Here is a 20,356-nt window from a genome sequence, read left to right on the forward strand (position 1 = left end):
AGGACCTGACCTGAAACGCAGCATCGATCACGCTGTTTCCGTATAATTATCGATCATTTTACCATTTTATTAATATGATTCAGTGCTCTTGGTACCATTGGGTGTGGATAAGGGTCAGTTTATATTATTTGAAAATAATAACAACAGTTGTCCAGGGCACGGATTTATACAAGGTTCCCCTATATTTTTTACCTTTACCAACCATTTTTTTTAATTACTTCACCTTTTTGTCTTTGCTTTTGTCTTGTCCAAATTAGTTAGTCTGTGGTCTTGTCTTTTCGCATGTGATTTGGACATGTTTATTTCTTGATAACCCAACTTTTACTTTTTAAATATGTTTTAAAAATAATTTGCTGTTTGGTTTATCTCCAAAAATCTACGATGCATTGCTAAAGATAACACTTTCAATATCCAGGCGTATTTTATATGTATGAGAGGTTAAAATACAATAAATATTATTCAACAATGTCTAATAACGTCGCTGGTTTTAAGGGTTAGTTTTGGGAAAATACTTTTTTATTATTTATTTCAGATAGTTCTGTTGCGTATTTGTATAATTTTAACTTTGTTTTATCCTCCTCGAACCTTTACCCTTTGACAGCTATTCAGAGTATAATTCTCGCTGTTTCCCAATGTTCTTGACCACATTGTATATGTGTGACATTATATCAGTTAAAAATTGAGTCTTATAAAAAATAATTTATTTTGTTTCAGTTTTGTTACTTCGGTACTCGGCAACTAGTCACACGGGACATACAATTTACATGAAGGAACACTCCGTAAGAGAATATAATGAGGTCCGACCACCGGGAAGAACATTGTTTGTGCTTAATGTGCCTCCGTTTGTTACTGAACAACATCTGCAGCATGTTTTTAGAACAGTGGGAGATGTAGAATCCGTACATTTACAGGATAAACCATCTTCATTAGAAAATAATTCTATTTCCTCCGTAAGTAAAGTATGCTATAAAGTGGCTTATATAGTTTTCAATAAAAAAACAGGTGTCACTAATGCTTTAAGTCTTAAACACCTTCCTCCCGTGTGTGATGAAAACACAGATTCGTTGACTGGAGCCGCGCATTGGATCAAGCAGTATAATTCTTCCATTCCCAACGTTAATGATCTTAAAAAGGATATAGAAACACACATGAAAAAGTATGATGAGGAGAAGAATGACAAGATGGAAAGCGCCAAGTCGATGGCAGAGGCTGACGATGAGGGCTGGGTGACAGTCACGAGACAAGGCAAAAAACCCGGATTCGAACGTAAAGAATCTGTCGGAAACAAGATTATGGCACAGGAAAAGACGCGACAGCAAAAAAAGGAACTCAAAAACTTCTATTCATTCCAAATAAGGGAATCCAAAATGAATCACATTATAACGTTGAGACAGAAATTTGAGGAAGACAAAAAGAAAATAGCTCTACTTAAGGAGTCCCGGCGGTTCAGACCATTTTGAGAAACAAATTTACTATTCAATTGTTATTTTAACAAACAAAAAAAATGATAAATCTCCAGAATTAACGTTTGAGAAGTAAATGTGGGAAGTCTTGGCATTCATAGGGTTTACGACCAGTCATTCGCTTGTTTAGATGATCGTGGATAGAATGGTAATTTAATAATTACCATATAAAGTGATCACTTAATGATAGGTCGTAAGCTCTGCAAGTGCCTAAAAATTTATATTGTATTCTAAAAACGTTATTTGCCTCTGTTTAAATAACTTTTAAAAACCTTGGATCATAATTCCCTCAGGTGTTAAATCATGTTTTTGTTTCTGAAAATTTCAACACTCAAAATATCATTATTGAAAATAATAAAAGTTAAACGAGTTGGTTCTTTCATTTACTTTATTGCAGATAACATTTATGTTAATAGGTAAGTTAAAATTAGATCGTGGTCACTGTTAGGGATGCTGTTGGTGGTGCTTGATTACAATCCTCAGCATTCTGTTCTCTGGTAGTGTGCCAAGGATGGTCAGAAGTGCCGGAACATTTCCGTATACGCAGCCGCTCGCCAGGGCTACTTGTGTAGCTTGGGCCACCCTTTCCAGGCATGTCTGCAAAAGTAATTTTAACAAGTTGCTCAATATAATAAAGATCCCATTTCTAAGAGAATTGAATTTCCAAAACAATAATAAGAAACAGGAAAAAGGAACAAAAAATTAATGAATACATATACAGTGAAACCTTTATCTATCGTTCCTCAAATACAGTACAGTCGCGATGACGTATATCGAAGAAAAAAAACGTAATTTATTCCCTAAAACTAATTTTTCATACAAAAATGCATTTATATGTACATAATTGTTTTCCCGGATGTGTCGTCTATTTCTTCTACCCCAAATTCATTTCATACAAAAAAGATCGCATCAATTGTTTCTCTTTCACCATTTTACTGCATTTATTGTTTGAATTATGATGCATATTTGATAAATTTTGTGTTTTTTGTTACATTTTTCTCAATTTTGTTTTATTCGACGCCAATATTTCATCGTGTGAGATAGAAACTATCGAAAGCTTGTGTGACGGATACAGCAGAAGAGGTCTATATTGATGAAGAGGAGCCGCTGCCTGTACCTTCCTTTTTACGAAGCATGCACACACTACGCACATTCAATAACTGATGCCGAAAAAATTGACTTACGGAAATAAAACAGTAAAAAGAAACAAATGTCAATCACAGATTATTTACAATGCAATAAAGTTAAATATTTTTTTGGTCCTGTTCAGCTTTATATTGTTCTTAAATAAATATATTTATTTACATCAAATACTTGATTAGGAGGACGGTGTCTTTAACTAAACCAAATTCAAAATTTGGAAGAACTATTTCTTCAATTACATAGCTGAGGGATGTGCAATAACAATTATGGTTGATCATAACGAGTGCTGGTTATTTTGATTACCTGGATATTGGCAAATGTAATCGTTGTTTCCTTTCTTCCAGCTTGCTCTAATCGGAAGAGTATTGGAGGGACGGCCTGGGCCAAGTGTTGGGCACTGATTGTAGCAGGTGGACCTTGTGGCCGTTTCCCTTCGTACAGACTTTGTAAAACTCCCAGATGTAACCTCACATATAACTGTAACTCCGCCTGGGCACTGACTAAGTTCTTATCTGTAGACTGTTCACATATGTTCATTTGTTTCTCCAACTTTATTTTCTTTACTGGTACACTACAATCCGTCATTTCGGCATCTTAAAAAAAAAAACAAAAAATAGTTATAAAAATACAAATTCTGCTTAAAGTTCTCCAAATTCTTCTCTTCAATCACTTCATATAACTTTGGATGTACTCGGTATTGTGAGTTTAAGGGGCAGAAGGAGCATTGGCACTATAATTCAGAAAAAAAAATTACTTCAAATAATTGAGATTTAAAAACAAATATTTTTTCCAATTATGGATTTATAAAGATATCTGTGTAAATAATAAAAATCAAAGAATTTGCTAAAATTTTATTTTATAAGTGTTAAAAAAACATTAGGTTTTAAAAAAATGTTTTCTAAGTTTAGCTATTTTTCAAATAAAATGTAACATTTAAAGCATATTTAATTAACAATTATGTCTACAATATTTTGTACTAATTCACCATCGAAAAAGTAAATTAAAAATTGGAACGCATTTAGCGCGCCTCCGTGACCTCCAAAAGTATGAAGCGGTTAAATCGTAAAGAAGTATTTGAGTTCTTAATACACAAACATGTACTCTCATTCTCGTATGGATTCAAGTTATTGAGTTCAAGGCTCCCATGTCACTGTGATTGATATAGATCTATTGTGATGGATCCCCAATTTAGATCCCGACCTGTAGCACCAGAGGTCCATAATAGAAATATTTAAACATAAATACTATTTTCAAGTATGTTTAAACGCCTTGCATTGCATGTGGGGGTCGAACCTTTAGGCTCTGACGCAAGAGTAGAGGACTACAATCCAACACATATTCATGTGGATTTTTTACACTCTGTTTTGCACATTATTTTTGGGAATTTCCACCTTGCTAAGGCAATGTGTTTTAAATATTACATTGCGTTTTATTTGTTTTACTATTCTGCTGCACATAATCTAAAGTGCAACAAAAGCATATTTTAAGTATAATTACATTTTAATGTAACTTTGTTTTAAAATCACTATAAATATTTTATTATAACTTAATTATAATGTCTACCGGTTTCGAAGCTAAACGCTTCTTTATCAAGACTGATTAATACATTTTAACTATAAAATGGAAAATCACAAAGTAAGTGCTTCAAATATAAATTATACATATTTTAAGTATTTGGAAAAGGATCTCAAAGGGCTTTACTTTTTAATTTCTTTTGGTCCGCTGTTTAGATTATGTAGTAGATTTTAAATAAGCTGTAATAAATAAATTTAATTTACCAATATCTCGGGTAACAGATATGTAGAGGGGAGCGAGAGCACACCACTGTATGAGTCCCGCCAGAGGGGACAGAGCTGCCATGGGTATTCCTCCGCTAGGTAACACGGCAGGATTCAGTTGGGCTGACAGACACACTTTTGGATTTGAACAAACCTACCAAAAGGTAATTATTTAGAAACAAACTTTAAAAAAGACATCTTTTTGCCTTAAAAAAGGCATATATATTAAGATATATTCTTATCTCCTTCATATGAAAAGATGCTTTATCCGAACAGAGAAAAAAATATAAACAAAGAGAATATGAACCTCTGGGCACTCACAAGGGTGATGACCTGGCATTGGCTAGCTTACAAGTTACATTATACAGTATATAATGTTCACGATTCTGCTTGTAATTGAACATTATAAATTACTCAACCAAAGGCACTTGTATCACTACACTCCAGAGGCGGACATAAAATATTCAAGAGGGTAAAAATCTTTTTTGTTCCGGCTATTGCAAAACAGTGTTTTTGCTTTAATTTCAATAATCTGTAGCAATTGCGCCTCCTAGTCCAGAAAATGTGCAGAAAATCTTTGTACAAGTTCAAAAAATATATAAGAATAAAATTTTACCCAAGAGGTTATAACTTCTAATAGGCTTCGGGGCGGCGGTGAGAATGTCCCTCCGGGACCCTCTTTAAGGTAGATCTCCACTACTGCAGTCATAAAATTGGCAACAAATTGGGGAGCTATTTTAGGCAACACTTTGAGCGCCCCTTCGTGCGTGGGATGTAGTATGAAGTAGTCTCTCACTAAACTGTGCGCGAGCAGGAGAGAAGGCGGGGAGGTGCAGCCAGTTTGTTGCAGCCAGGTTCCCATTGCCAGCAATACCTGCCAATAGGACTTAATAAGTCAATCTCACAATCAAAAGATCATTTTCATTATCTTCTTCTTCTTCTTCTAACCCTTCTACGCACCCAATGGTGCATAGGGCACTGCGTCGTATAGAAGCAGTGTTATCTTGATCGTTAAATACACAAAGGAAAGGTGATCAGCCTTCCGCTTCAGGTACCAGTCCAGGGTCATATTAAATAAGTATTAGACTGAAAAATCAATTATATTTATTTTGACCGTCTTGGGAATCGAACCCGGGACCTCCAGCATGGTAGCCTAGCGTGCTGACCATTACACTACGGAGGCGGACAAATTTCATTATCACATCATTTAATTTCAAAAATAAAGAAATGTATATACATGGATAGTATTTAATATCATTCTTGGTCAGGTAAGCCCCAACTAACAATTCCTGTGTTACCCTGCTTGCAGTAGAAGCGAAATTGCCTGTTATGAACCAAATTGCAGTGGAGAAATAAAATGACTTTGTTTTTTGGATCCACTCACTTAAGTGAGTGAAGTGAGTAGATCAAAAAACAATAACGACTACACAAACGACTACATACAAAATTTGGTGAAATCCATGCCAAAACATATTGAAGCAGTAATAAAAAAGGGAGGAACAAAGTAGGTACTGATTTTGTTGATAATTGTTAGTGTTATGTACCTGTGTAATTTTATTTTAAATAAATATGTGGTTTTTAAATTATAAGAGCATTTTTCATTTTAGTGCGAAAAAAATTGAAAATCTACAAATTAACTATAAAATTATGAAAAAAACAATTATGTCACTGAATTGGTACTTTTTTGGTATATCATCTTTAACCAGTGTTGCATAATAATTTGGACTGAAAAGCTATCAAGAAATCACAACAACAAAAAATATTTAGCAAAAAAACTGATTATTTCTGACTGGAATGATTTCACTTCTCGCTACTGTACCATTTTGTCGCAAAATAGATCCACACAGGCTGCAACGACATCAAAAGCGTTAAATGGTGTTGATCACCACTTGAACATTTGGCTGAACGAGGATGTCATTTTTTTATTGTAATTTATTTTAATGATTTATAGTATTATATTTAATATTTAGGTTTAACTTGCCGGTGCTATTGAGGCGGAAATAGCCATGCTGGCCAATTTACACATAAACTTCATTCTTCTACTGGCTTCAGGTCCTCCAAATAGAGATAAGAAAATTGTGTTTTTGGCAGTCTCATTCAAAGGTCCCGAGAAATATTCACACAGCACATCCAGGAGTTGTAGTTCCTGAAGCGGATTCATGCCGGATGATCTCCGTATACCGCGGCGGTCGGACTCACAAAAAACAAATTCGCGCATCAAATCCACAGCAAGATCTAACTGCTTAGTTGATGGAATGTTTCGCCCAGTAATCAATTGCTCTAAAACCAACAATAAATCATTAAAAACAAACCGTCCGTTTTTGCAGAAAATAGAACTTTATATAGTATAAACATTAATATTGACAAAACAAACCTATTCTTGTGAGAGCTTCTCTCGCACAGAAAGGAAACTCCAATTTCCTCAAGCTATACCTAATATCGGACATTTTGCCGCTTTATTTATTTAATAGCGAAAACCTTTAAATTAACTTAGCATAGTAAAAACTACCTAAAATGGTAAATTTTAACAATTCGATATAACTCCGGCAGTTTGACAGAACAAAAAAAAATAAACGTCAAAACAGCTATATCACCACAGACTACATCACAGATTATATACTACTATAAACTATTTGAATATATAGAGCAGAACCATAGTCAAATGCAGGAAAAACCAACCAACTATATTTACATAAATACCTACCTGCCTATTCAACTTGCACGTGAAACCGAATAGGGGAAACTGAAAATTCCATAATAGTTTATATAAAGGGGTTTTATTAAATATATCCTTATTGAGGTTAAAAGTTTTGCAAGTAAGTAGTTATTATCATTCCACAAATATTTACAAAAATATTGTCACATTCTAGTTTTTAAAAAAATAGATACCAACTCACTTCAAAATAGTATTGAAGACCACAAAAAAATTCAATGGTTTTTTTTATGATTTTAATATATTTTATGTCAAAGATTTAAAGAATTGTAATGAAGAACGATTATGATCTTTAGGGGGGACATAAATAAATATCCTCTCTGAGGAGCCTCCAGCACGGGAGCTAAACACGCTCACCATTACACCACTGAGTAAGTTATTGAAAAAACAGAAAGTAATTTTTTAAAAACTAAAATTGAAAATTGTTATTAAATAGGCACTTACTTACTTAAGTTTTAATTACTGATTGCCTTCTTAAAAGTTTCCATCATTATTTTTAGGATTTGTCGATCTCGCTAATAGAATGAAAGTTAGTAATCGTATCAAAAGAATATGGCACATTTGAGTCTAGTTGTGGTTCTGGTGTCGCGTGTAAGTCAGAGGTCCATGTAAAAAAAAGTTGTTTAACTGCAAGTTGATTCTTATTTTCAAGCACAGGCTGCCCAAGATTATTTCCCGAAAATTGATTTCAATAATATGACAAAAAAACCTAGACATTGTTTTAGTTTTTGAATGACCCAATGTCCGAATGACTACCTCAGGTAACCAATGCAAAAAAGTTCCCCCAATGTCAAAATGGTCAGAGAATATATCAGTTAGCACGTCACAATATAAATGAGTCTCGATAGAAAATTGTTAAAATATTAGTGTAATGGCCGGAATTAAAAAAACTCGATTTAAAAAAAAAATCCCTTATTTCATTGTAATTTTATATTTGCTTAAGGAAAAAAAGTCCATTTCATGAGTGAAAATCATACAGTAAAACACTCACTGTCTTCTTCATTACTCAATTTGCTGTACATGACATTGCCCGAGTACTTGTTTGGATAATTAAGTAATAACAAAACCTCTTGTTACTCTGCATAGCTTTGTTTTACAGCTTACCAAAGGATTTTTCGCAAACTTAGTTTTTACTTGTTTACTTAAATTGAACAGACACTGTAAAGGTAAGGCGAATTTAAAATATAGCTCCTGTTTGTGCCATTCTCATAAACATAGCTCAAGGATAGAAAGTAAGTGTATAAAGGCAATATGGAAAATTTGGTGTATTAAATTTTGCATAACACCTACTAGATACTTGCTTTCCCATGATACTGTAATATTGTATTTTATTACAATTTTTTACTTATTTCAGAAAATTTATCTGTTTTTCGCATTCCGCCATTATAACTTTGAGTAAATAAATCAATCATCATTTCCATATTTTATTTATCGTAGGAGATATTTCAAACATAATAAAATCAATAATAGACCTAGGACATTTTAAACACATTTATACTAATGGTATTATATTCAGATAGATGAGAACTTTATTTAACACAGTATCATATTATAAAATGGAACATGACTCTAAAGAAGCATGTAAGTGAGTCATCATCACATCATCATTTCCTTTGACTCCTATCTCTAAATTATAAATATCTCAGTCAAATTTCACTACCTGAAAATATGTCTACTTAAATTATTTCGAATAAATAGTATAAAATTTTTCTATATGTACCATTTAAAAACTATTCTGTAACACAGAAATTTATGTACAATACATATTCACTTTAAGTGAATGTTTTACACACAAAAAAGTTTATTTTCCAGGTTTATTGCTAATAAGCATTATATTTCCTGGTGCGCTGAATGGCCCAATCCTCCGATGTACATCAATAGCACGAACTGCAAAGTAATACTTGAATCCAGCCATAAAATGTGTGAGAGTACAGGCCATTGGAAGAGGAAGAGCTTTGACATCACCAATTTTTTTCCATAAATCTGTACTTGGCTGAGTGGCAGCTTCTTGGTAAGCATATATTTGATAGCTCGCAATAGGTTCATGTTGTGACTCAGAAAAATCTTCCATTTCCCATGATATTACTATACCATTGTCCACTCTCGCTATCTTCAGTGATGGTCTTGGAGGAATCCATTTTAATCCAGATGTCATAAGTATTTTAGAATTAGCGGAATTAGGCAATGGGGCAGGATGTTGGTAATAAACATTATTGGGTCTAATTGGAATAGACTGACTAAAGCGAAGAGATTGATTTCCTTGTTGCGGTGAGAAATTTCTAATTCCAGGATTGGTTTTATTTCCTAGCACTTTACGGGGTACTTGCATCATTGATGAATTCATAGTCTGTCCTTGTGCCGATATAGGAATGTACACAGGACGTGGGCCCGTATTCCCAGACGAATTCACAACATAGGTAGTGGTTAGCCTGTTTGCATTAGTAAGTTGTTGAGGATTTACAGCTCTCAGCATTGTCTGGACTCCTCTCGGGCTAGGTCTGATGGCAGGTATCTTTGCTGGAGGTTCATCATCGGTCAAGTCTATAGATTGTATGGCTGTTCGTTTTTCAGCACCTTGTTTAGACTGATCTGAATTTGTTTGGGAAAGAACCGTTTTGAGTAAACTTGCATTATTGACAGAAGCATTTGGAGAAGGACTAGAACCTTGTTTAGGGGAAGATTTTGGAGTATTGGGTGCAGGTGAATTCGTTGGTACTAGACGAGGTGTTGGAATGGAGACATTTTTCTTAGGAGTACCTTTAACACATGCAGTAGATGGTGGAGTCGTAGTATTAACTCCAATTTTAGGAGCCCTGCCTCTATTAGATTTATTCTGGATTACATTTGGCGTAGGTGTAGAAGGATTACTCTGCCCGGGTGAGGTATTTGATTCTTGTTGACGGGTGACGGTTTTTAATGTGGGAAATCCAACTTGCAAACCAACTGATCGTGTTATTTTAATGGGTGTTGGCTTTTCAATGGTGCGTTTTTGCTGTTCGTCACAAACCGTCTTCAACACTATTTGTAAATCTTTATTTTGTTTATTAAGGCTAATAACTTTTTTGCGCCATTCTTCCATACTTTTTTCATAAGCCTTTAATTTTAATCTAAGATCGCTTAATGCGCTTCTGCCAGCTATTCCTTCAACCAATTTGACTACACAGAATTCCTCTAAATCTGCTCTTGACATTTCTCCCAGAGAAGGTTTTATTTTGCTCATAAAGTTTAATGGGCATGTTATCTCATCTTTCAGTATGTCAACTGATTTTTCTATATTGTTGCTTTCAGGAACTTTTGTAGGCTCATCATCAATAGTAGCTAGAAAAAAACATGTATTCAATTATTTAAAGAAAAAATCTTAACTATTGGAATGAAAATAACTTAATGTCTTAATAACTTAGGAAGTCATACTAATGTTCTTAAATTATTTTTCTTTTAACATGTTTTCGAATATGGCTGCACTGGTGCATGGTGATTGTTATTTCTGAAAAAGCTTTTTTTTCCTCCTAAATTGCTTTTTTTGTATTAGTTGGTGTGTAAATATATGTTATTTATTAAATTATTATGATGTGATTTTGTAAAAGTAAATTTCTATCATAAAAAGTCACTCCCATGAGACCATTTTGTTTATGGTGTGGAAACTCACTACCGGACAGATAAGTGATAGAAAAGTAATATTTTTTTACCTTTATTACTTGTGGCAAGGGCAGGTGAGTCGTTTATCTTGGAAGTAGGAGATATAACTTTACTAGGATTATCTTTTACAGAATCATCTATAAGAACAATATCATCATCATCATCAATTGCTACAATTTGATTTTGTACATTTTCATTATTATTTTTCTTGGCACTGTCATTTTCTTCATCGGAAATGAGAACATCGATGGTATCATTAATACTTTTAGGCTCAATTGACACATTGTTTGACCCGTTACTAGGTGGTTTTTCATAAGATTTTTCAGTGGAAGAATTGATCACACTATCAAAAGGATCATTTGGCCCTTCAGATGCCTGACTATTTGAAACAATTGTAGTTGTAGGCTTTGGATTAGATGAGTTTGACAGTTTATCTTCATTCATTGCCACATCTTTAGACTTCATTGCTATAACATCTATCAAAACTTTATCAGTTAAGGTTTTTTCTGGACTGGATGAATCAGATTTAAGAACAGATATTTCTGTTTCAGATTTATTATTAGGAGATTTAGATGAATCAATTATATTGCTGATAGTTTCTGTTTCAGGTGTCATGCCAGGAGATTTTACAATTTCATCTATTGGTTTCTCGAAATTCTGGGATGATGTTTTATTAATGATTGTTTCTGTATTAGATTCATTACTAGGCGATTTTACTACTGTGTCTATTAATATTTCTCCAGAATTAGTTGAATCGTCAATTGTTTTCGTTCCAAGTTGGATATTATTAGCTGATGGTTCAATTACATTAGTAGAAGTTATATCAACATTAGTCGCAGTTTCAGTGGAAATGGTTTGCAATTTATCTTCACCGTCAGTTAAACTTTCAATAGCCACTGAGGATTCACTATCACTTGTAACACATTTGTTAGTAGATTGATTGGCAATAGTTATGCATTTATCAGGAACAGCTTCAGGCAGTTCAATGTTAGCTGATGATTGATTAAAATGAACTGTTTCTTTGTCTTTTGATGTTTTATCAGCATTTGTTATCGTCATCTCTGTTTCATTTGATGATTTGGCTGAATCAGCTGCCAAAATTTCAGTCACCATTATCAATTTATCTGCATTTGCTACAGATTCCTGTTCAGCAATCAATGAGCTTAAATCACAGATACTAGTTTGACTGGCATCAATTGAACTATTATTAATAGATATTTCATCACTTTTCGGTATAGGATCTTCAAGCAATAGCATTCTTTCAGATTCAGAATCTGCATCACTGGCTAATGACACATCTTTCCCATCACCTGATGGCCCAATTTCAGTAGAAATATCCATATCCATATTCTCAGCAGAAGCATTATTTGGAAGGGCTTCATTTTGGACATTGTCTGTTGGTGATGTAGGTTCATTAGGCAAGATATCTGTATCGACGTCTGCTATCATTACCATAACATCTGAAAAGAATTTATTTTTTTCAAACACATACATACGTGGAACACTATGCGCAAGTATTTAAACTAAACCCAATATTTGTTGCTACAAAGAATATTTTTCTTAATTAACATAGAAATTTAAATAATCAACATCCATGATATAAATAAGCACCAAAATTATTTAATAATACATAAACAAAAGTTGTATAGTTAAGTAACCGCTACAATGGATATATTTGCAGGCTGAGAGCGTGTAATAGTCCGCGGTAGATTCACAATGAGTCCTTCCAATTAGTTCTGATAGTGAACACACAGTGACTAACAACGATGAACACTAGGGAGTATGGTTTACCGCAGTTGTTGTGAAGCATTAGATGTTGGCTAAGATAGTAGAGATCTAGCTCAGCTTATAAAAAGCTTAACTCTCATTTTGTTTTATGAAAAGTTAATGTTTTGAACATGCGTATATATAAATTTATTACCATTAGGTAAAGCAGAAACTGAATCAGAGAGTTCAGTTATTTTCGTATCAGATTTTTCAAGATCAAAATGATCAACTTCCATATTTTCAACTAAAGTGTTTCCCTCAGCATCTTTGCACATTCCATTTAATGGACGTACATCATTCTTTGGGGAAAGGTTTTCATTATCCAATGCTTGCGGCATAAGGTTTGTAGAAACTTCCATATTTGTAGAATTATTTGGTAGATCAGAGGTTCGCACTTTATCACTTAATTCTCCAATTTCAGGGATGAGTTGCATTTTACAAACAACGGCACCATACGTCTAACATTCGGCGCATCCCTGGAACAAAAGAAAGAAATTGGTTTATAATTTAATAAACATATTGATGCGAACAAAATTAATTTTGAAATAGACAAAATATTTTAATGTTTAAATAAAGTCTAGGTTAGGTTAGATTATGCTATGTAATGGTAGATTAGGTTACGTTATACGTTATCTTATGATAGTTTAGGTATATAGGGGTTTTGAGGTGACAGTTCTTTTTTTAAATATTTTTTTTTAATATCCCAAGAGATGTCTCTGTACATGATGTCTGTCATAATAGTCCTTAAAGACATCTTTGCATGTTGCCATACTCGCATGTGTAAACAAGAAAATTTTGTATGGCCAGCGTCGGGAGCACCGAAACTGGGGACCATAATCCCATCCAGTAAAAATGTAGAAAAAAAAACGTGAAAAATGTTCGCCACCACTGAACACTGAATGCGTGTTTTTTGACAGCTTTCTAGATATGGTATACGCGTATAACGCGCTAAACACAATGCAATAGTTTTAATTAATCCGCGAAAAGATAAAGTACGCATTTGAAACCAAGACGTTAATTTAAGAGAGACCGACTTCAACTTTTTCTGGGAATGGTTGATGCAACGTGACGTTGAAGTGCAACGAGCTTGATATCGGAAAAAAATCTCGAAAATCTTGCGCGAAGGACAAGTTTCCAGACAATTTCGACGGACGATTATCTTTTTGGAATTTCGGTGTATCTCGGTGATGGACTGACAATAGGTACCTGGTTTACCGCATTTTTTCAAACATAATACGGAATTTATTTTCATTATTTCGGGTTACGCTTTGGGCTGTCGTCTGTTAAGTTCTCAACAACAAAAATACTCACTCAAAAGAATACTCGAAATTGCTGACAGTTTTTGGGTGGGTTTCTGACGACTTGAAACATATCGTTGAAAATAGGATTCTTACCCAAAACTGGATAAAAACCTATATAGTTTTGCGCTTGAACTTACTTTTTTGTACTATGCATTTGACAAACCGGGAAAAATGATAAACCGGTAGTCGGGAACTTCGGGACGCGTGCGCGCATCCAAACCGGAACAATCCTGGCCAAACCGGACTACGGCAAGCCTATGTACACATACCCATACTTTACTATCGAATCGATTTTGTGAAACAGGGATTACACGTGGATAAGAATGAAAGGAAGATGTGATTACATGCCAATAGGACGAGCAGTTTAAAAATACATTTAGGTTAAGTAAAAAAAAGTATAAAGAAGTACATGTGTTAATGTAAATAGCTACAAGCTAGTCACAGCATTCATAGCTTATAGTTAGCTTATAGTTCTATGAACTGCTACCGGCTAATCACAGCATGCATAGCTAGACTTGTTAAGATCCTTGTGCAGTATCCAAGGAAAATGTAAGCATATTTTATCACTGAAGCATGGTGATTCGTAAAGAGGATCATACCAACCCTTGGGGCGTTAGAGGCATCGAGCGGGGCGGTATCTATTTTCTGGCTCGAGAGCTCTTTGTTCTCGCTACGTAAGCCTACTCACACATACCGGTAAGTGTTTCGAGATTTAAAAGCAAAAAAATGAGAGACTGTCAAATAAGTTGGGGAACCACTGCTTTGCTCTATATGAATTATTAACATTTGCTTTTGCTAATTCTAATATATATTTATACACACACATAAATGGAAAAGGTTTCCCTTTTCGGAAGAAAAGTAGGGAAGGAATAACAGCAGGGTTGTCAGATAGTTTGTGAAGAAAAACCGAACGGGTTCTATTCTAGAGAAAAAAAACAGTCGACTATCGTATTTATAAATTCATTTTTGAATTGGCTAATGTCCAAGTAACTCTGTAATCTAGCTTCGGCTTATGCAACACCGCTTATCGTGGCCCTACTTAGGCATCAAGTTTTATAGCCTAGACTTGTGAGTGGATTTAATCTTTGTATTTAAAGTTACTATAATTTAATTTAAAGGAAAATTCTAAGCAAAAACACTCGCACTCATAAACTCACATACACAAATTTGTATTTATTTTAAAAACATGCGGCAATGATACTAGCCTATCACAGAATTAATAGTTATGATATTGGCATGACCATGACAACCAAGTATTTGAACCAACCACCTGTAAAGTACATTTCTACGGTTTATTAGTTCATTATTCAGCATTAAAGACGGCTACGCCCCTAAATGGCAATTTAATAAAAACATCGAGAAAAAAATGTATACAATATATGAAGAGGAAACAAAATAAGTCATTGAACTTAAGACCCCGGGACACGGTTAGTAAAATTGACAATGTCAGTAAATAGGTTCAAAGTAACTAGAACATAATAACTCCACCGAGACCCCCGGAGCTTTAATATCTGAAAATTTTTAAAGCGCCTTCCACCCCGTTAAGAGTAATGTACGGAATAAACTGTATAAATAAATGTAGTAATAAACGGACCAACATATGTCCAATTTTAAAATAATAACTTTGAGGCGGGAACATGAAGTACCCACTAGCAAAATAAATAACATATTAAAATTATTATTATTATTGAACAAATACATGCATAAAACAAATATTTGTATTTTTTTAGCAAATCTCAATATATTGAATATATTTTACAGAGTTATGGATATTGATAATCAACGGCCATATTTAACACTAGTATGGCAAGAAGAAACCTGAACAATAATATAATTCACAGAGCAATGTTATTAGCAATGTTATGTTAAAATATGAAACAATAAATTTAAAGCCAATTCTCTACGAGATCCCCTAAACATTTTAATGCATTGTAGAGGAGACTTAACGTGATCTACAAAACGATATAATCGGACGATATCATGAAGGTATTAAATAACAATGTTTGTCAAGAGCAAAATTGCGATGTTTGTCGAGAACGAAAGTGTCCAAAAAAATCAGAAACGATAAATCATGTTTAGTCAATATTCTAGTATAAGATCGGCGGTGTTGCCTTTGTACGATGACGTTCGACAAATTGGCAACACCGCGTCACCTCGATTTTATATCAGACTTTGATAAACTAAGTAATGATCTATCAATGTGGGTAGGATTTGTTTTTAAAACAAGGGACTTACTCTAAACCGGAATTCTTCTTCTTCTAATGAAGTGTATTTGTGTAATAAAAAAAAATGTAACCACAATACACGAGACCGCCCGGCCGCGACCTCCCGTCACAAATACCCCACGATACTAGTCTCAAGGACGCTTGCGCATGCGCAGTGAAGTTTTTTTGTAGAACGAGTAGAATTTAGAGTTTATCAGTAGAAATTTGCGTAACAGAAGTAGTTACATTTTAATTTTGATTTAAAAAAATATTTTTCTGAAATATGGTAATTTGGAACAGTGAATGTTATCAAATAAAAAAATATATAGTATAATAATGAACTTCTCTAATTTTTAAAAATTAACCAAAACAAAAAAGAAAATACATAAAAATGATTAAAAAGATCAAATATGCAACTTTATAAATAAACAACAATACATAAATATATTAGTGGCATGTAAATGAGAAATGTACCGTTGATTAAAGTAAAATGCTAAAATACAAAGGACATGATAAATATCAGCGGGATAACGTTTCTAAAGTTCACTTATAAAATCTATGGCTAAAACCCTTTGTAAGTTTACAACGATATTTCAGTAGAATGTAGTAGAATGACCTTAGCATGATCTTACGAGTCCACACGAAAGCGCGTGCACGATGAAAATGTGCTATCTTTTTTATACACACGGCGGTATGTATCCAAATCGGTTTTCATCTCTTTCTTGTACACCATGTTGAGTTGGTTCCGATAAAGCCAAATTCACGCATAAGCAAACCATTATGTAAAAAGATCCGTATTATTTTCATTGTGCAGTACTGAGATAGTGTCGCCTCAATGACATTTGAAAAGAATATATCGATCCGAGAACATTACGATACCGTGTTCTGTAGAGCGATGTTGCCAAACATCTTGTCAGCGTGAAATGCGTTGAAGAGCCGGCTTCTACTGTTCGGAGCCAGGGGTAAGAAACATTACAAGATTTTGTGGGCAGGTGATAAAATAATGGCTATCCACATTCGACATTATAAGTTCATTAATTAATAACGTACAATTTGTAAACAGATATATTAATGATTTACATTTTGCAATCAATCATTTAGTTAAAACAAAAAAGAAATTAAGTGCTAATGTACCTACTCAAGGTGAAATTCTAAATATTTTACGTAAGCATTTTTTTTTCAAAGTGACACACTGAAATGGTAAATATATATGTACATATTTTGTTTTCATTCGATCGATCAAATATATTATTTTATTTCTTAAACGTTTATTTGTTGATTATTTACCTACTAAATGACACAGAGATAACTCGACCTTTCACCACATTATGTGCTCGATTCGCAACCTTTTTTTATGAGGTTTCTGTCCGCTTCATTTGAGTTGATATTAAAAATTATTAAAATAAGTTTTCTGATTAGTTATATATAACAATGCCATATTTGATTTTTTTAAAGAGTATCTTAGAAATGTGAACATAAAAGTACAATATAAGTACCTATGGTATATAAACATATGATATATATTATATGAAGATATTTGTCTGTCTAAGGGTGTTGAGCGTAACAAGCAACAAATTCTGTGTATGAATAAAAAGTTATGTTTTTTGTGATTAGGTATGTACATGTAGATATATATATACACGAAATCGCTAACCATGCCGGTAAGTATTGTGAATTATTATTATATATCAAAAACTGAGCGTTGGCGAACTTACCAACATGTGCGGGAAGTAGGTAAGCGAGAAAAGTGGATCTTGTTGACCAGGCAGAAACAACAGACTCTTGGAACAGTTCACACTGGAAAGAAACCAAAACGGTCGGTTTATCGACCGTGCGGAAGTCTGACAACGACGCAAAAATATCGGCATCTCGCTCATAACAAGCGCGCGGAAGAGAGATAGAGAGCGGCATTTGCAAAGCCGAGGGAATTCGGTTTGCTGAGTGTGGAGATTGAATACTGCTTTGACATGTTGTTGGCGATCACTTGGGGGTTTTTATTAGTGGTTTGGGTTGCTTTCCACCAGCAATTCCAACAAATACATTGGAATATTCATCAATAAATCAAATCAAAACAAAGCGAGAACATATAACCTAAAAAATAAAAACAAAAAGTTAATGTAGAAACTCATAAAAACATTTATGCTGCTGAACAAATGTTTCGTCGTGGCAAAAGCACAATTGGTATACTTTTGACATTTTTACAAAATCATGAGTATATAAAATCTAGCAATATGAGAGTATTCAAAATACCAGTTGCCATAGAAATCAGTAGGTAATAAGATTAATTTTAAAATTACTATGACAATAAAGTTATTTTATCACTGATTGGGGGATAATGTACTCCGACAGTGGCGTAGCGACGAAAAAAATATATTTAGGTATTTTTGCACAAAGTGAGCGGTTATCTGTATTTAGATACCAATTATATCAGAGGACGTTTAAATTTAATACTCGTATGATTCCTCTACGAAGATCTTCGACCAAACCTCCCCCCCCCAGTTGATGAGCAAAACTGATGTCACTTGTCACTTCAACATGGTCGATCGACACCTATGATTTAGTCCGTGGGCATATTATGTAATAGATAAACATATTATATACATAGCGGGCTCTCGAGGGGAGGAGGGAGTCACAAGTTGTAATAGTCATAAACATCACTGTTTTGGTGGCTTAAATTTATTCAGAGGGTCTTGAATGTTGACGGTTTTTGTGAATCTTACATTTTCTATGAGGCCACAGGTACGCACATAAATTAGCGTCCCTCATTTTAAACTCTCTCTCTGAACGGCAGGTTCGCTTTAGCGACACGATCACATGTTATAATATATCTATAGGAAAAGGTTAAAAATAGGTATTACAGTTATAAATGGGGGAGTAATATTTATTTTCTACATGTTCGGAATTTTTCAATAAATTATATGTTTAAAACTTTATGGTTCCGTGGTAACCTGCGGACTTTGAATCTGGGTTTCGATTCCCCACTTCCAATTTTATTCATATTTTATAAAACATAATATTATTCAGAAAACATAAAAATAAATATGTGCATATTAAAAAAAAGCGTTTCATAAAAAAAAATCTTATTTTAAAAAAGCACACATTTTATGTATTTATTTTTAGAAAAAAAATACTTTTGTTGATTTATAAAAAAAATAGATGTATATATTTAAATAGATTAAACAAAATGTTCCTATCGACATAAAAACATGCAAACGTAATACATAAAACGATCGTAATAAAATGCGTTTGAAAGGAATATATGGAAAGCGGATGAGAGAAGTCAGATACCGTTCGATGTTCATATTTGGTTGATGGAGGGTTTTGCATTCGGTTGCATTCGGTATACGAATGTTTAAAACTTAAGTCCTAAAGTATTTAAAAACGCTAGCGGAACTATGAAAACAAAGGAAAATTCAATCGAAAATGCCATTTCTTTTAAAAATAACATTAGAAACCCTAGAAAACGAGGAACAAATATACGCGAAATATACTTCACGAAAAAACAGATGACTGTCGTCCGCCATTACACCCGGCGAAGTAGTGGAGAATCGAAGCAGTTGTACGTTTGTGTGTCAATTAAATGTCAACAAAGCGGAGTTGCCCTTATTCATCGACGATTTTAAGTCCAACTTAAAGTCGTCAATTACTATCTGATAATTTAAGTGTCATTTAAGATAAAAATTCTGATAAATAAAACAAAATCTTACCCGGTTTATCGCAGCTGTGAACCGCGTATCCCCCAGAACGAGAATAAAAATAATATAAAGGCATGACACGGACACGGGCAAGCGCACGCTACCGCTTGCCGATTGGCCGATGTTGTTCTACTATGTCGTTCTACTCTTACTTATCTCGCCTTATTTTCAGTAGAACCCACGATTTATATTTGAAACGTGTATAATCAGCATTATAATTAAGATTTCTAGTTAGTTTTACAGTAGTTAAATGAAAATATACAAAAGTATATTGTATTGTTTACATCGTTAATTATTTTTGGGGTTATGTACTAAAAAACGCCACGTTTTCCCTAGCCAAACTGCGATTGTGCGATTACAGCATTTTGACATTATGATATAAGTACTGCAGAAATGAAGGTTAAAAAACGTGTCTGTTGGGTTCTTTTACATTTTATACTATTTTGAGACCGTTTCTAAAACTATGGAACCATTGCAATGTGAAACGCAGCTATACGCGTATTTCGGAATTATTTTTTGCAAAATAATCTTAAATTTTGGATCAGGTTTACGTAGGGGTTCAAACTATATTATTGTAAATGATTTTACGCACATAAAATTCATGGACGAAATTCCACCGCATCGATTCTTTTCCACGTTTTTATTTTTTCCACCAC

General features: G+C 33.8%; 3 protein-coding genes across 6 annotated transcripts; 1 reads left to right on the forward strand and 2 right to left on the reverse strand.

Moving 5' to 3' along the window:
• Positions 1 to 266: 266 nt before the first annotated feature.
• LOC148302802 (ribosomal RNA-processing protein 7 homolog A) lies at positions 267 to 1,834 on the forward strand. The gene is made up of 2 exons (XM_088271006.1): positions 267 to 493; positions 715 to 1,834. The coding sequence occupies exons 1-2, from the start codon at positions 427 to 429 to the stop codon at positions 1,458 to 1,460; spliced, it is 813 nt and encodes a 270-aa protein (XP_088127132.1). The 5' UTR covers positions 267 to 426; the 3' UTR covers positions 1,461 to 1,834.
• Positions 1,834 to 6,987, reverse strand: LOC148302803 (integrator complex subunit 15). Its single transcript, XM_088271004.1, has 6 exons — positions 6,759 to 6,987; positions 6,366 to 6,664; positions 5,001 to 5,258; positions 4,385 to 4,538; positions 2,910 to 3,199; positions 1,834 to 2,060 (listed from the first exon to the last, which is right to left on the reverse strand). The coding sequence occupies exons 1-6, from the start codon at positions 6,829 to 6,831 to the stop codon at positions 1,908 to 1,910; spliced, it is 1,227 nt and encodes a 408-aa protein (XP_088127130.1). The 5' UTR covers positions 6,832 to 6,987; the 3' UTR covers positions 1,834 to 1,907.
• A 1,520-nt stretch (positions 6,988 to 8,507) lies between these two features.
• Positions 8,508 to 19,757, reverse strand: wde (Fibronectin-III type domain-containing protein windei). 4 transcript variants are annotated; one of them, XM_088271012.1, is made up of 4 exons: positions 19,713 to 19,757; positions 12,655 to 12,976; positions 10,784 to 12,193; positions 8,508 to 10,415 (listed from the first exon to the last, which is right to left on the reverse strand). In XM_088271012.1, exons 2-4 carry the CDS (start codon positions 12,932 to 12,934, stop codon positions 8,899 to 8,901), a joined length of 3,207 nt encoding a protein of 1,068 aa, XP_088127138.1. In that variant the 5' UTR covers positions 12,935 to 12,976; positions 19,713 to 19,757; the 3' UTR covers positions 8,508 to 8,898. The 4 variants fall into 4 exon arrangements, with proteins under 4 accessions (XP_088127138.1, XP_088127139.1, XP_088127137.1 ...); XM_088271013.1 differs by lacking the exon at positions 19,713 to 19,757 and adding an exon at positions 17,721 to 17,824; XM_088271011.1 differs by lacking the exon at positions 19,713 to 19,757 and adding an exon at positions 16,037 to 16,153.
• Positions 19,758 to 20,356: the final 599 nt, after the last annotated feature.

The sequence above is a fragment of the Brachycentrus maculatus genome, unplaced genomic scaffold, assembly GCF_059751285.1.
Source record: "Brachycentrus maculatus isolate JH-2025_06_01 unplaced genomic scaffold, ASM5975128v1 h1tg000408l, whole genome shotgun sequence".
In the NCBI taxonomy this organism is placed as follows: domain Eukaryota; kingdom Metazoa; phylum Arthropoda; class Insecta; order Trichoptera; family Brachycentridae; genus Brachycentrus; species Brachycentrus maculatus.